The 15,045-nt window shown below is 40.0% G+C and overlaps 1 protein-coding gene across 1 annotated transcript in view; it reads right to left on the bottom strand.

The window, feature by feature from the left end:
* The window catches only part of THSD7B (thrombospondin type 1 domain containing 7B), a 356,836-nt gene that overhangs the window by 197,565 nt on the left and 144,226 nt on the right, over nt 1-15,045 (bottom strand). Inside the window, exons 4-5 of the mRNA XM_028744996.2 lie at nt 12,697-12,948; nt 6,803-6,969 (exon numbers count right to left, since the gene is read on the bottom strand). Of these exons, the coding sequence (XP_028600829.2) occupies nt 6,803-6,969; nt 12,697-12,948 (419 nt within the window). The remainder of the gene's footprint in view (nt 1-6,802; nt 6,970-12,696; nt 12,949-15,045) is intronic.

The following is a 15,045-nucleotide window of genomic DNA, read 5'->3' as shown; positions in this document are numbered from 1 at the left end:
TCACAGTAATCTTTGGAGGAACAGGAGTTTCAATATGCTCATAGAATTCAACTGTCTGCAAACATTTATTCAAGAGAAGCTGTGTGGTTTTGTGGGGGGCAGGGTTGGTGGGTTTGTTGTTGTTGTTGTTTTGAAGTGAAGGGACTGGTCTCAGTCAGCAACCTTGGCACAGAGAACACACAAAACCTCTGATTCAGGGGCATGACCAAAACACAACACACACACACACTTTAAACATTCCAAATGGGTCAGTCTCAATGTATCCGTTCCTCCTTCTTCAAAGATAGTCATCTTCTGAAACATGCAAGTACGAATGTATGCTCAACCAATTAATAAACAAGAACTAACATTCCTTTTGCATTCTTAATACCTGTCAGATTCTCTGATGAGCAGGCATTTAAGAGTCTGCAAAATGAATGCAAACACAACCATAAGCTTGCTATCAAAATCCTATTATTATTATTATTATTATTATTATTATTATTATTATTATTATTATTATTATTATTATTTCCTAGTCTCTGGTGCTCATCTCTCTCTATATATGGGAATATCTAAATATTATAAGGATGGAGTTTCTTCCAGGAGTGCATGGATCTGATCTGCAACCACCCACTTAAGAACTTTGCCCAAGAAGGAGAGATTAGCAGCTGGCTGGTAGTTACTTAGATATTCTAAATATAGGGAGGGTTTTTTGTGGAGTGGTTTTACCATGAGCTTCTTCAAGCATGCAGGACCCCCCACTCAGAAGGAGACATTAATCACCTCCCTGGTCCAGACAGGGAGTGATATGAAAAGAGCTTTTTCACTCATGGAAGAGCAGATCTGTATCCAATCCAATAAGCTGTCTTTCCTTCAGGTCACCTGAGTTAATTACCAGCTATTCCTAAGCTCAGTTGTTGTTTTTTAAATCATTTTTACTTTAATAAACATAACACTGCTGTTAAATGCAATCTGTCATGCCTCTCAGAACATTACACATTGTAGCTTTTATATTCAATCCATCCATTTGTAACATTTACTTTACCCCACAATACTAGTGTTGTGATTGAAAATTCTACAGCACTCTACCTAAGATGATAAATTCAATTAGGGGGAAAAGAGCTGATTTTCTGTAGGCTTGCACTTGAATGCTTGATCCAAGAGGGATGAACTCAACAATACTGAACACCAGGTTTTACAAAAAGCAGCTACTTAGTAAAATTAACTGAACTGCCATGCTGGGTCAGTAGGCTTTAACTACTTACATCTTCACACTCTCATGTCGATGGAGACAACAACATTAAGCAATTACAGGTCATGCACAAATGGATGCATTCTTTACTGGCAATAATTAAGTTCTCTCACAGCCATTTGTCACTCTCTTAGGAAGTGGATTATATTTTCTCATGGATCTTTAACTTTATGCTCCCTACAGACTGAGAAGAAAACAAGCATTTGGAAGAATTCAGAGCTAGGTTGGAGAGCTTTCCAAACACCTACAAATAAATTTGAATGGATGTAAGAAAATGGGAACTTCAGGACAGATTGTCCTTCAAGATGGCTATTGGATTTGACTTCCCTACAGCCAATATTAAACTCTGAGGGCAATGCATCTTGATATCCACCAAAAGTTAAGCCTAATATCCAGCAGAAGCCTATGGAATTGTTACCTGAGTTCAATATAGGAACAGTGTCTATTTATTATTATTTTTAAATCTCTTTTTGCATAGGTTACAATCTACAAACCACTTACGCTAATGTCCTTTAGCCATCAATATACCTACTTGTGAATCACATTATTGTGTCCTTTCACCACTGTTATAAATTGGCAGGGGGGAAATGATGGATCTCGAGTTATAATATGAAATATTGTCTCTCAGACAACAGGCACAAATTAGTAAAGAGCTGGCAAATCATGTTTGGCTTAACTGGTATAAATGAACTGATCATTTAAAACAAATGATGGTCCCAATTACAGATGCAAGATTGCAATATTTATTCACCTTTAGCAAGGCAGTGGCATTGATCTTCCAAGAAGATAAGACAAATTAGCATCCCTTTGGACCATTCACCAAGTTTGTAAATGAAAAATAAATTCCTTACAATCTAATCTCAATCAATAGAGCAAGTGCATTCAGGAAAATAAGCTTGGAAAATACCACTGGAGTCTGATCATGAAAGATATGGTATCTCCAAGACCCGCTGATTGGAATCATGCATGAAGATACTTCTATGGTTACAGTAATGAATATATACTAACTACCAATTTGTGGGAGCATGAACTGTTGTGTCAGAAGCAGCTGCAGTTGGCTGCTCAGAGAATGGAGGGGCCTGGGAATTGACTACAATGCAGAGGTGTAAATGTTTAAATAAACATGGCCAAGTTCACCCAACCTTTTCCATCTTGCCTCTTTATTTCTCTGTGTGGTTGAAAAACTTGCAACCTTGGCCCAATTAAGTTGTGATGGGAGGCTTGCAAAAGAAAAATGATGCAGTGAGTGGGAAGTGCCACAGTAGGGTTTGTACAAAGCTGAGCACCAACAAGAGACTACTGCAAATGTTACCATTATTGCAAAGGGCAGTGATGGCTGAACCTGGCCCTCCAGATGTTTTGGGACTCCCATCATCCCTAGCTAACAGGACCAGTGGTCAGGGATGATGGGAACTGTAGTCCCAAAACAGCTGGAGAGCCAAGTTTGGCCATCACTGGCATAGGGTATTCATTGTAGGTAAAGGTGCTTTTGGCTTGTTTCTCATGATAGCTCTAAAAGACTTGCCAGTCCCAAAGGGTAAAGTAAGGAAGGCTCTAGAAACACTAGAAGAAGCCACATGGGAGCCAGCAGTGAGCCACAGAAAAATATTGTGTTTATGATAGAACCAGAAACAATAGACTACAGAAGGAAAGTCAGAAAATGCAGCAAAATGAAGGTGGTTATTTGCTCTAAAAACATGCTTATTCAGAGTGGTGCTTTTTGGGGGGTGGGGGCTTGTTCCTTCTACTTTAAGAAGATCCATAACGTTTGAAAACCAGAAATGTTCCACTTGTGTGATTACCAATATTTTCATCCTTTCATGAATTTAAACCCTTCTATTTCTGAATGTGAAGCATTGCAGCTGTACACCCCAAAGATCTGAGAAGAATCCTTTTCTGTCTTGTTTCAAAGGCTCTCCAACAAAGAACTCAGCTGTTACATATTTATCATCCCATTATGTGGCTTTAATCTCACCAATTTGACTCACAGAAATGTTTGGTGGAAAACCTACGGATCAATAGATGAACATCCCAACAATGTAAATTTCATACCACCAGGTTAGAATATATTTATTCCCTGCTGTGAAGGTATGTCCTTTATCAAGTAAATTAGGTCATTCAGGAGAAATATTTATTTTGTACAGTACTAACCATTTCCTTTGGGCAGGGGGGTGGGGAATCAATACACTAGATCAGTAGCTCTGTATGTTATCCTGTGACAGGCCTGCTTCCTCTCTCTGAGCAAACAAAGGTCTAAAAATCTTACTTACTGTATCACCATCTTAAGATTTCTTGAAGTGCCCTTTAGATATACCTCCAGCTGTGTGAAAGCTGCTGTTTTTTGAATCAATCCCATGCGACTATGGGCTGTATCTGAATCACACAGCCACATGTCCAGGGTCCAGTCATGTGGGTCTTTCTCACAGAATCAATATCACACATTTGACTCTCATGAAACCAGCTCTGCTGGCATGGTTGCAGCTGTGAGACATAGCCCAAGTCCCATGTGATAAATTCATGAAAGAGCTGCTGTCACACCGCTGGAAATTTACTTCAAGGGCACATGGCTGATTAATACAGTGGACTTGGGTCACACTTTAGCCTACAGTGACTTGTAGAAGTTAAGTGATCACTGTTTTCTTCTGCTTCTTACATTTTGAAGAGAGAGAGAGAATATGAAAATAGAAATATACAAAGGAAACACAGAGAGCCATTTAGTTCAAAATTAAAGGTGGGTCTCTAGTAGATGTCAGCAGTGGAACCCACATCTGAAACCACTGAAGGTCCAATGTAGACATTACAGTTCTAATCTGAGTGTCACTCCTAGACACTAAACTTATATTTGATCAAGGCAAATTAAGCCCAAAGCCTACAAATTTCAATTGGATAATTAAATAAATATTTAAGCCTCTCTCACCAGAATCAGTGGAATTCAAAAGGGTTTACACAGCTGGTGACAACTTCTCTTCTAAATGAACTAAATTTTAGAAACTTTCTGTATGTTCTTTGAACTCAGCGAGTTACCTGGATCACACATTAGGTCTTAACTTATATCCAAGTATGAAAAGCACTCAAAGGAATAGTCCTGCCTTTGGAGAATGCAACCAGTGAGACTGCCCTAATGGAGATGATAAGACTACAACAGTGCAAATGAGAATCAAGTGCTTGCATTACGCCCCACCACACACGCTGCTGAAGGTCGGTTTTGTTCTGTTACTGTAGTCAAGTATTCATACAGCTAATATATGCCAATGTATTGTTTCTATATAATTTGATCAACAGAACAGACAGGTGAGAGTTAAAATCAGAGTTAAGGCTATATCATGGAGGGCTGCTGTGTCTGTTGGGCAGGGTCAGATATACTTGCGCAGGTTTCTGTGATTCCAAAAAGCTTAGTGAGCCCCATGTTTAACCTCTGCACCTTTTGTATTCCTTAATTAAAGCAATAGGCTTTATACAGAGAATTCGTTATGTGGTTCCCTCTACAGGTACTTCAGCACTGGTAGGACCTTGGGCTTGATTTTTCAATCTGGCCGCGCTCTGCACTATCTGTCAGTTCTTTGTTCTCCACAGACTTCCATGAGGCAGGAAAACTCTATTAACTTTTGAACCCTTACTCATGACTTTGCCAAAGCAATGCAGGATTGCACTCCACAATACACCCGAACAAAGTACATTGCAAAAATTGGAAATAGACAGTATATATGTTTCTTGGGTGTGTGTGTGTGCGTGCGTGCGCACGTGTGTGTGAAGGAAAGTGTCAATTTTTAGCACTTTTAAATTTGTTGTACCTATGGCATCTTTTTAGATTGGTTGGAAATACGGCACACTCATGGAATTAATCAGGAAGATCGTGTACGCCAAGCTTCAAGCTTCAAATAGCTCAACCGCTGCCATTTTTATGAACCTTAGGAATCTTGAGTCTTGTAATGGTGGAAAGTTGTTTTTCCTGCTTGCCTTAACTACAGGGCCACTCTTGTATGCCTGTCATTTTAATATAGTGAAGTGGATGGGTGAACTAGTCTTTATAGTTGCAGGACTCTCAAGTGAAACAGCTCTCCAGTATTTCCAGTTTAAAACACAATAAACATTTGATTAAAGTTACTTACCCAGATAAATGCATGGAAATTAACCAATGCCAATACGCCAGGGTTTCATAATTAATTTCCAGCATTCCAGAAGCTGGCTGTTTTAGAACGCTTTTAATAGCTTAAAACTGGAAAATACCAAAGCCTTACTTTATGCCTTTCATAAAGCAAATAAACCTGGTTTTCCTAGTTTCTTTGTGTCAATCCATCCCCCCCCCCTTACTTTCAAGTGGGTAGTAAGTTTCTGAAAATTTAGGGGAAACAAAGAATGTGTCACAAGGGCAGCTATGTGTAGAAAAGAAATTGAGGCAAGGGCAATCCAGACAACCCCAAAAGCCATAGAAAGCAACTGATGTTACAGAGAAAGTAACATCACTTAATGAAGATTCCTCTTGCAAATGATCTGCTGTATTTGTGGGAGGCTCAAACAGGTGACAGAAACAAATCCTTCTACATAGTGACAGAACAGATATCCTCCTTCAAACTGACGGCATAGATAATCAGCTTGCAGCAGGTGGACTGCTCAAGAGGGATGATGAGGGCAAACCATCTGCCCTAAGATAGACTTGCTTTGCCTTTGTAAACAAGTCAGTCCTCAGCTGTGATGCCACGCTCTTGCTATCTTACATCTCTGTACAAAGCCATATTTTGCAGGAGCAGTAGGCATAGTGAAGAAAATAGACAAAGATAAATTATTCATCAGGCATCTGTCTATCCACTTGCTTTTCTTCTGAATATAGAAAAAATATTTGATTCTTGGACCTACTGCAGAGAGAGAAAGGAAAGGGAAAGGGGATAGGAGAAACAAACCTTTCTGACAATTGTCTATTGTGAGAACTGTTTGAAAGTGGCGTCTCCAATTTTCCCTTTACAATTTATCTATCTATCTGTTATGAAAACCAGGGTATAAGCATCTTTATAAATTGGAACTTCAAAAATGTTTACGGGCTTCCCCATATTCTAGTCTGACTCTTCCATTGCAGTGAATGGTAAAGCCTTTGAGTACACCATTAGCTTCTCATTTGTGCATGAAAGGGACAGCCAAATCGTCATCCATTCTGGATCCTTTAGAATCGACAGCATAGATCAGGGGTTGTCAACCTGTTTGGTCCATGAGCACATTTGCAAAACAGAAAATAGTTGCAAGTATCACACACACACACACACACACACACACACACCCAACCAATTCTATTGGCAATAAGAGAATGCCTCTTTCAAGCCTAATTTCAGAAAGGGGAGGACACCCCCTAGGCACCATGGGCAGCTCCTACAGGCGCATGTGTGCCCATGTGCACCACCTTGGAAACCCCTGGCACAAATGTGCAAGCAAATAATGCTACCTCCAAGGCTCTACACTTCTAATTGTAGAATCTGGAACCCTATATCCAGCATTTCACTGCAGTACAACCTCAACATTCTTTTCATCATTTCATACCAATTATTTATTTATAGGTAATACAAGTAATTTCTAGCATACCTTCCTTTAACTTGTGTGTTTCCTCCAGTGTGATCTGGGCACAGTATACTTCCCGGACCTGTACCCCACCTCCACAAAGGGCTGAGTGCTTATGGTGTCGGGGGTCCTGCTGTTCTAGGAGGAGAGTGACGTCACATCCTTTCCATTCAGATGTTCTCCATGAATATCTTGCAGAAAATCACAAACATTAATTCATGTAAAAACGTGTTTGTTATAAGTAGCTAACAAATTATTGAGGCTGCAATCCTAAAGACACTTGTTGGGAATAAATCCCATTAAACACAAAAGGACTTGCTTTGGATTCCTCTGCACGTCTCGGTACTCCCCAAATCAAAACGCAACTGCCAGAAAAATTGCTAAGGGAATAAAATTCCCACAATACTTATAGTTTATCTGTAAATAAGAAAAGCTATACATTTTTCTTTCTTTTTAAAAATAACTCTGAAGCCTGATGAAAACACTTTAAAGGACTGAATAGAATCCAGCTGGTGCCTTTGTGCTCAAGAAAGGGGCTTTTGATCCAGTGGTTGCTGTCATTAATAGATGAGGGACAATATTTGTCCATTCGTTCTCCCCTCCGCAGTCTTCAGTACCACCCAAAACAGTTTCATGATATTAGGATACACATTCAGGCATGCTCCGTTTCAGTGTGAATTAAACAATTATACTTAACATGAATAACATGGGGGACTTTGTCAAAAGCCTTGAAATCAAGAGACACTACGTCCACAGCATTCCCCTGGATCCACTAAGCTTGTAACACTATCAAAAAAAGAAATGAGATTTGTCTGGCATGACTTATTTTTGAGAAACCCGTGATGGGTCTTAATAATCACAGCAGCCTTTTTTAAGTGCTCACTGATCAACTGTTTAATTATCTGTTCTAGGATCTTTCCTGGTATCAATGCTCACTGGTCAATCAAACTCACTGGTCAGTAGTTACCTAGATCTTCTTTGTTTGCCCACTTTCAGTCCTCAGGGACCTCACCTGTTCTCCAAAAGTTCTCAAAGATTATAGGCTCTGAGATTACACCTGCAAGCTCCTTTAGTACCCCTGGGTGCAGCTCATCTGGCCCTGGAGATCTGAATTCATTTAAAATAGCTAGGTGTTCCCTTACCACCAACAGGCAACCAAAAGCACCAACTCAATTCCACACACTTTCTTCATATCCCAATAAACAGGAAACTACTAGTGCTGCCATTGGTTTCATTTTGCTTCTTCAAAATATTTGTATTCCATAATTTAACTATGGTGGCCTTTATGGCACTTGACAAAGTCAATTTAAAACACTATAATATATCATCAATAAATGGGCTAAAGAGGCAGGGAGTAATAAGGTACACAGCAATTAAAAAGCAGCGAAGTTACCATTAAAAGCTGAAGAAAACAATGCAAACTTAGCCTGAAATTTAAGCAGTAATAGTGTAATAAAATATAACATAAATCTCAGGCTACATAAATATACACACACCCTTTTAACAGCCCTGGGTAGTACTAGGTGGACTCAATTCGACCCAGGGTGATCTGGGATTCCTTCAACCGAATCCACGTAAATTCCAGGTCAACCAGAATCGGTTTGGGATCTGGCTCAATCTGGTGCACACTATTGGTGCTACTATTGATTAATTATTATGAGCACCAGTGTTTCAGACTGTCTTTCATAAAGTAAAATATTCCAACCAATTATTCCAGACTCAAATTATTTACAAAATAATAATAATGGAAAATGAAGTTGATGCTTACACTTCTCAGCATCAGCTTAAATTATCCAAACTATCAGTGTCTATTTTGAAAGGTCTTTAGAATTCTGTTCTGCATGGAGATGCTTACAAAAATACTGATTACTTCTAATTCACAGTACTTTTTAGATGAACTGTCATTCTCTCATTTAAATACACACTGTTTTGTGTGCAGTTGGGAAGACAGACAAAATTTATTATTAGGAAAAAGAAAAGAACAAACAAAGGAACAGAATCTCTGCAAGACAGCCTTCTTACATGACAAATATGACATTGTCCTCCCACAATGCATAAAATCAGAATAGGAGGTGTAACTTTTCGTAGGTGTAACTTTAAAAAACACACACCCTTCCTTAATGTGGCTTATCTTTTCTTCCATACAGACAATTTCAATTCTGAAGTAGTTAGCTGAACAGCAACAAGGCAAAGTACTGTGTTTTGTTTCCCATCACATTAATGTCACATTTCTCAGGGCTAAATGGAAACCGATTTATAACACCAAATGCTTAAGGGCAGGTACACACTCTCATTTAGTCACTAACAACTCTTGCTTTAAGTAGATGTGTGTTGATTTAAATTAGTGTTTAGGCAAATAAGCAAAGAGTCACTGCAGGTGTGAACCCCACTGAAAATGTTTAGCATTGCTGAAGCACAGACGGACAGCAGAATCAGGGCTGTGTAGCACATTTCTAAACTAGAAAGAGAAAAGCATTAAAATGGTACAACAAAGTTTAGGCTGAAATCCTATGGGCCATGGGAGAACATCTCAAGGGGCCTTAAGAATATGGAGAGTGAACTTTGTGGGTGAAGAAGAAGGTATGCCCACAGAAGCATCCTCTTTTCAGCTGTGGAAACATCTGCAGATGTTTCCTCTCCTCCACTGCAAGTGCTCTGATGAAGGAGACAGTAAAAGGGAGATGTTCTAGGGACCTGTCTCAAGGTGGATCCATGGAGGCTTCAGATTTGCTGGATGCAAAGCCCTCCCTCTCCTGCAATGTGCTGAAACTCAGGTAGGCACCATTGCCATTATAAGAGAACAGGGGAGGCATTCATGGTGAGTTCTGACACCTCTTTTTTTAGAAAAATAGCACTGCTGGTGCTGACCAGCAAAGCACAAACAAGGAAGGAAGTCTGGGCATGATTCTTTATGTTTGGTTAACTGAATTTTCACATAATAAGTGGGTTGATAGCGGGACCTGTGTGTATATGACAAAAGTAAACAAAGAAGCACTTTCTAGTTAACCCACAAGTGTGGAATATTGATGTAGATCTGTTTCAATCTCTCCATGCCCCTCAACCGGAAAGGAAAGAAATACCAGGAAAAAAACATAGCTATGAGGTTGGAATGTCATATAGAGTGGTTCTGTGTCATACAGAGGATAGTCTTCTGAAGTCATCCTCTAGCTGAAGTGCTGTCTGGCCCAAGTCTGATGATGATCATGATTATTCTCTGCTCATCTGACTGGGTTTTTTTTTTAAAGACTAAATAGCATAAGAAGGGAGAGCAGGTTAGCACTTGGACAGCAGACTTGGCACCTAATCACAGTCTTGCTTACTCCAGTGCATTTCTATTTATCATAATTACTTATAAAGTGGCATCTACATATATGCATGTTTATGCAAATCTGTACCCTTCTTTTTTAGTGACGCGTTTCATCTTTGGGGTGATTGTGCAAGTGGCCACCCATACAACACATCAGACACAACAAAATACTTCAACCTTGGACCATTGTTCATGCCTCATATTTTATGTCTCCTGCTACTGATAAAAATTGTAGGAAGATGCTGCAGATACAAATCTCTTTCCTCACTCCTTAGCTGGCAGCTGGTATATTTCAGTCACATGACTGTCATGCGTAACAACGCATTGTGCACAGAGAACAAAATCAGTCATGCAATCTACCCTTTTGTCTTACTGATTGACATGAATTGGGGATGGAAAAGTAAAAATCAGCATACAAGAGCTCTTCCCCCCCCCCCCCGCCCGCAAGATCTAATCAAGCAACAAATGTAAGTGCCCTCTCTCTTCTACTGATAGCAAGACATACATGGATGATGAGCAGGTTGCCGATTTTAAAGTAACACAATTGTATAGTGCACACCACACTCACGCCCTCTGCACTGTTTTTTTTCCCCTCAGAAAGATTTTGTAAGTATTACACCACCTGCTTCAGAAGAGCCAGGAGCAGATAGCAAAATTCAGGGCTCTTTTCAATACAACAATAATCTAAGTATATGAAACTTTTAAAAGGCACTTGAAACTACAACCACTCAAGAAAAACTTCTACCATTATGATAGAATGAAGACTCTTGAAGCTAAATCACCAGATAGAAATTAAAGAAATGAACTAAATACGAGCACCAAGCTCAACAATGATATGACCAATCCTAAGGAAATATATCTATGATAGGGTAGCTATACATAACCAGAATAGGGCAGTGTGAAACAATGTCCAGGCAGAAATTGCCGAAATGTTTGGGAAAATCCAGATGTCTTGCAAAACTAAGAAAAGCCCAACAACTTTGTCCAAAGAAAACCAAAACTAAACTTAATGTGTCTGAATTTTCACTTTTTGAAATATGGCAACCACTAATCTATGATAAGAGCAGAAGTCACTTCAATGACTATCAGCTACAAACTTGTCTGCAAAGGATCCAACCCCTTGCCTGCATACAAGACAGTATATGCACATCTGTGTCTCTTAGAAACTGCAGGGTGGGGTGAGGTTTGGGTGGAAGTATAGAAATCATTTTGAGCATGCTCCTCTCTGCACTTGGCTGGGTAGCTCAGAAAATGACCACATTGTCTTCCTTATACACCTTTGCAAAGCATAGATGCCCAGCATGCTGCTGTAGCAGCTTCCATTCTGTAAACATGAATCTGCATGGCTTCCAAACCCATAAATCTAACATTACTGTCTGAAAACTGTGCAGCTGAACCACCCTGCTACATGACCAGCCGCTATATGTGACTGCTGTTTGTTTGTTTGGTTGGTTGGTTAACCATGTCAAACTGCATAGCAGGTTTCAATTAAATACCCCTTTCTGTTATCCCACTTTCTGCAAACGAGTAGCTAGATTTCTAGCCTACTACACAAACCTTCAATTACATTCAAATCCTAACGTGAAACTTTCATCTTGACAAACTTCACATTTCCCTGGGAACACTTTCAGACATAGCAACAAACCATAGTTCATCATCACAAGAAGGCAATGCAGTGAGTCAAGACTGCACACACCTTCCTGTACACATGGAAGATTAAGTTCCTGGTCAACTTCACACCATGTACCCTGCAGATCTGGAGCTGGATTTTACATGGCCACAACCTCCCTTTGATGCCTCTGTCCCTTCTGCCCACCTTCTGTGTCACCAATAGGGCTGTCAGGACTGATGCTGGCTGAGAACAGGAATAGGAATAAAAGAGGCAGACAGCAGAGAGCAGCTCACAAAAAGCTGTTGACTTCCTGTCCCTATAACACAGGAGCAATGATGTCAGGTGACCTGTTTTTGCCTGAACAGCTTGCTCAGTGCTCTCCTAGCATTGAAAAGCAACTAATAGTTGGTTATTGGCAAGCACTGTGCAAAACACTTTGCAGGCACCACCAATCAGCAAAGCATCTTTCATCCAAAACCCACCTTGACCTGTCAATACACCTGATGATTAGGTCTGTGGGCTGGCAGTCCCACCCAGGACCATCTAAGATGGTCTAAGACAAGCAATTTATGTGGCTGTATTTCAAGTCACTCTTGCTTTCGGTGCTGACAGAAGGAATGGAGAGAGTAAAAATGGGGTTCTCTTTAAAAGATGCCACAGAGGGAGTCAGAGAGAGTGCACATGCATGCACATGTACAGACATACACACAGATGTACAGACAAATCTGCACTGAGGCATGCCCTCACTGGGCCACAGGCCAAGCAAGTGATACCAGATGAACAAAAATTACTAAACCATCCAATGTATTTGAGGTTCAGACTCTCTTTGAATAAAGGAAAAAGGAAGGCAAGGATGTTTAACAGACCACTGTATTTTAATATTTCGTTGGAAGCTGCCCAGAGTGTCTGGGGAAACCCAGCCAGATGGGTGGGGTATAAATAATTTATTATTATTATTATTATTATTATTATTATTATTATTATTATTATTGAATCTACCTTGGACATGGATGAGCACGATCACCTCCTCCAACATTGCAGGCTTCCCTTTCTTCTGTTTCAGGACATTCTCGGCCGGCTCCTACAGCAACATGCTTTATACTCCGAGTTCTAATTCGGTATCCTGGTGAGAGATCCCCTGAGTGACAAGTCTTTGAACAGGAGCTCCATGAAGACCAATCTGATGTCTCACAGTCTTTAGGCATAACACAGGACTGAAAGGTCAAAGGGATGGTTTCTTGCACACAAAGGCTGTGATAAGAAAGTATTTTGTTAACAACACCACAAGAACCCTGAAGCATTCTCTCTTATACCTGGTCTGTGATTAAACAGAAGCAGGAAGACTATGAAGCATTCCGTAATAGCCAGATCTGCAAGTTACATTCTACCAAGCTTCCATTGGGAAGAGAGAAACCCAAGAAATTCCAGGGTCATGGCAAAGGCAACAACTCCATATCTGGTTAAAATTCATGTTTCTTTAAAATCATGTAAGTCCACAGCTAGCTTGCAAGGGTGCTACCATTTCCCTTCCACTCTCAACTTCAGGGACACTATTTGCAACTGTTTGCATGGCAAAGCCAAGCCACTGCTTGGAAACTTTAAACAACCTAGGCAAAAGCTGCATGCAAATGCCATTTAGAAGACACCTCCACTAATGTGTTTATTCCCCAAATAAATAAATATCTAAATCATAAATTTCATGAAATGAAAGACAAGCTGAAACGCCCCCTTTCTTCATAATGTCTCACGACGCTACATTTTTAAAACAGGATCACGGTGTTTAATTACCCATAATGTGAGGTTAATTACACTAAATGTAGCATAAAATTGCAAAGGTACTAAAGGGTTGTTTCTGCTTTGCAGATGGAAAACTAATTTAATTGATATTTGGTCCATGTGAAAATCTGAATAGGATCTTTCAGGTATTTTATTTAGATACATTATTAGGAGGGGTGCTATTACTAGTTGGTATGAACATTCCAACAGAGGTGACCACAAAAGTGATTGCCCCTGTTTGAGTGCTTGCAGCTTAGTATCAAGGCAAATGGGATGGGCAGGTCCCAGCTGAGCTCAGTACTGTATAGCAAAACTCACCACTGCTGCTACCTCTCATTCCATTGCTTTAAGGCCTGGTAACTGACCCTGGATCATGCAAAGGAGGCAGAATCAGGGATGGGCATGGACAGAATCCAAGTGGAGTGTCTTTTTCCACCAGGGACTGCACTGGGAATGCCAATCCCCAGTAGAAAAGGGACACTACTACCATCCGTATCTGATCCAAAGAAACAACTTTCCACATTCCTGTTCCCAATGTGGTAAAGGAAAATGGTGTCATTAGCACTTGTTGCCAATTTTAAAAAATGTAAACTGGTGAAGCTATTTTAACAGTTTACTTTTCCATCTGTGAACCATATTGCAATTTTAACTGGTATATATTGAAGCCAACCACCGAAACTCTTGGTGCAACTGGTGCTAACAAGATTAAGACAAGCTATATCTTTGAACCCAAGTACTCTTTCTCTAACCAATAAAAAAGATCAACTTTTCGCCTAACCAATGCCCCCTTAAAAGATATAGCATAATAAACAGCAGGTCCTTAAAAGGCTATTTCAGTGGTTGTACAAGATGTTCAGCAACATTAATAAAATACATGCGCCTCACATGCAATGACCAACCCATTGAGAACTACAGGTTATGAGAAAACACTTGGAACAGCCTGAGAAACTTATGAGCACAATTACTTCCAAAAACTTTTAATGTTTTTCATATCACAGACAAACACACCAACTTAAGCCAAATATCAGTGCCAATATATTTTACATTTAACTGTTCCAGAAGAACATGGAATGGTTTTTTTTCTTCCTCAGGATTTCCTGTTGAGGCATACTCTGCCAAAAATACAGCAGTGTTGCTCCACCTCACTCACCATGATAGAAGGATTAATGTGGCCTGTATGGTAATAATGGAAGTACAGTAATGAACCAGAATAATATTGTTGCTAGCTCAGCAAACTACAAATTATTCTCATGGATTGGCCTGACCAGAGATTCAGTTGCATGAAAGGAAGAGTGCCGAACACAGCACATCTCTGAATGCAGCAGTTTATTCCCAGCAGTATGTATGAGTACAACAGCATGTGTTCCAGCTATTCTGAGCCTGTGAATTGCCACTGAAAGTGAGAGCCATTAACTAAGTTTAAGATGTGCCAACTTGAATGAAATATGGGGGGGGGGGTAGGTAAGCCCTGCCCTGTACAGTCGATCACATGACGTGATGTATGCACACCATATGAATGGCAGGCCCTCTCAAATATTTTATTGGAGGCGGTGAAGACTCCTCAGCCCCTAG

Source organism: Podarcis muralis, chromosome 1, assembly GCF_964188315.1.
Source record: "Podarcis muralis chromosome 1, rPodMur119.hap1.1, whole genome shotgun sequence".
NCBI lineage: Eukaryota > Metazoa > Chordata > Lepidosauria > Squamata > Lacertidae > Podarcis > Podarcis muralis.
The sequence above is the reverse complement of the archived record's forward strand: the minus strand, read 5'-3'. Positions and strand labels throughout refer to the sequence as shown.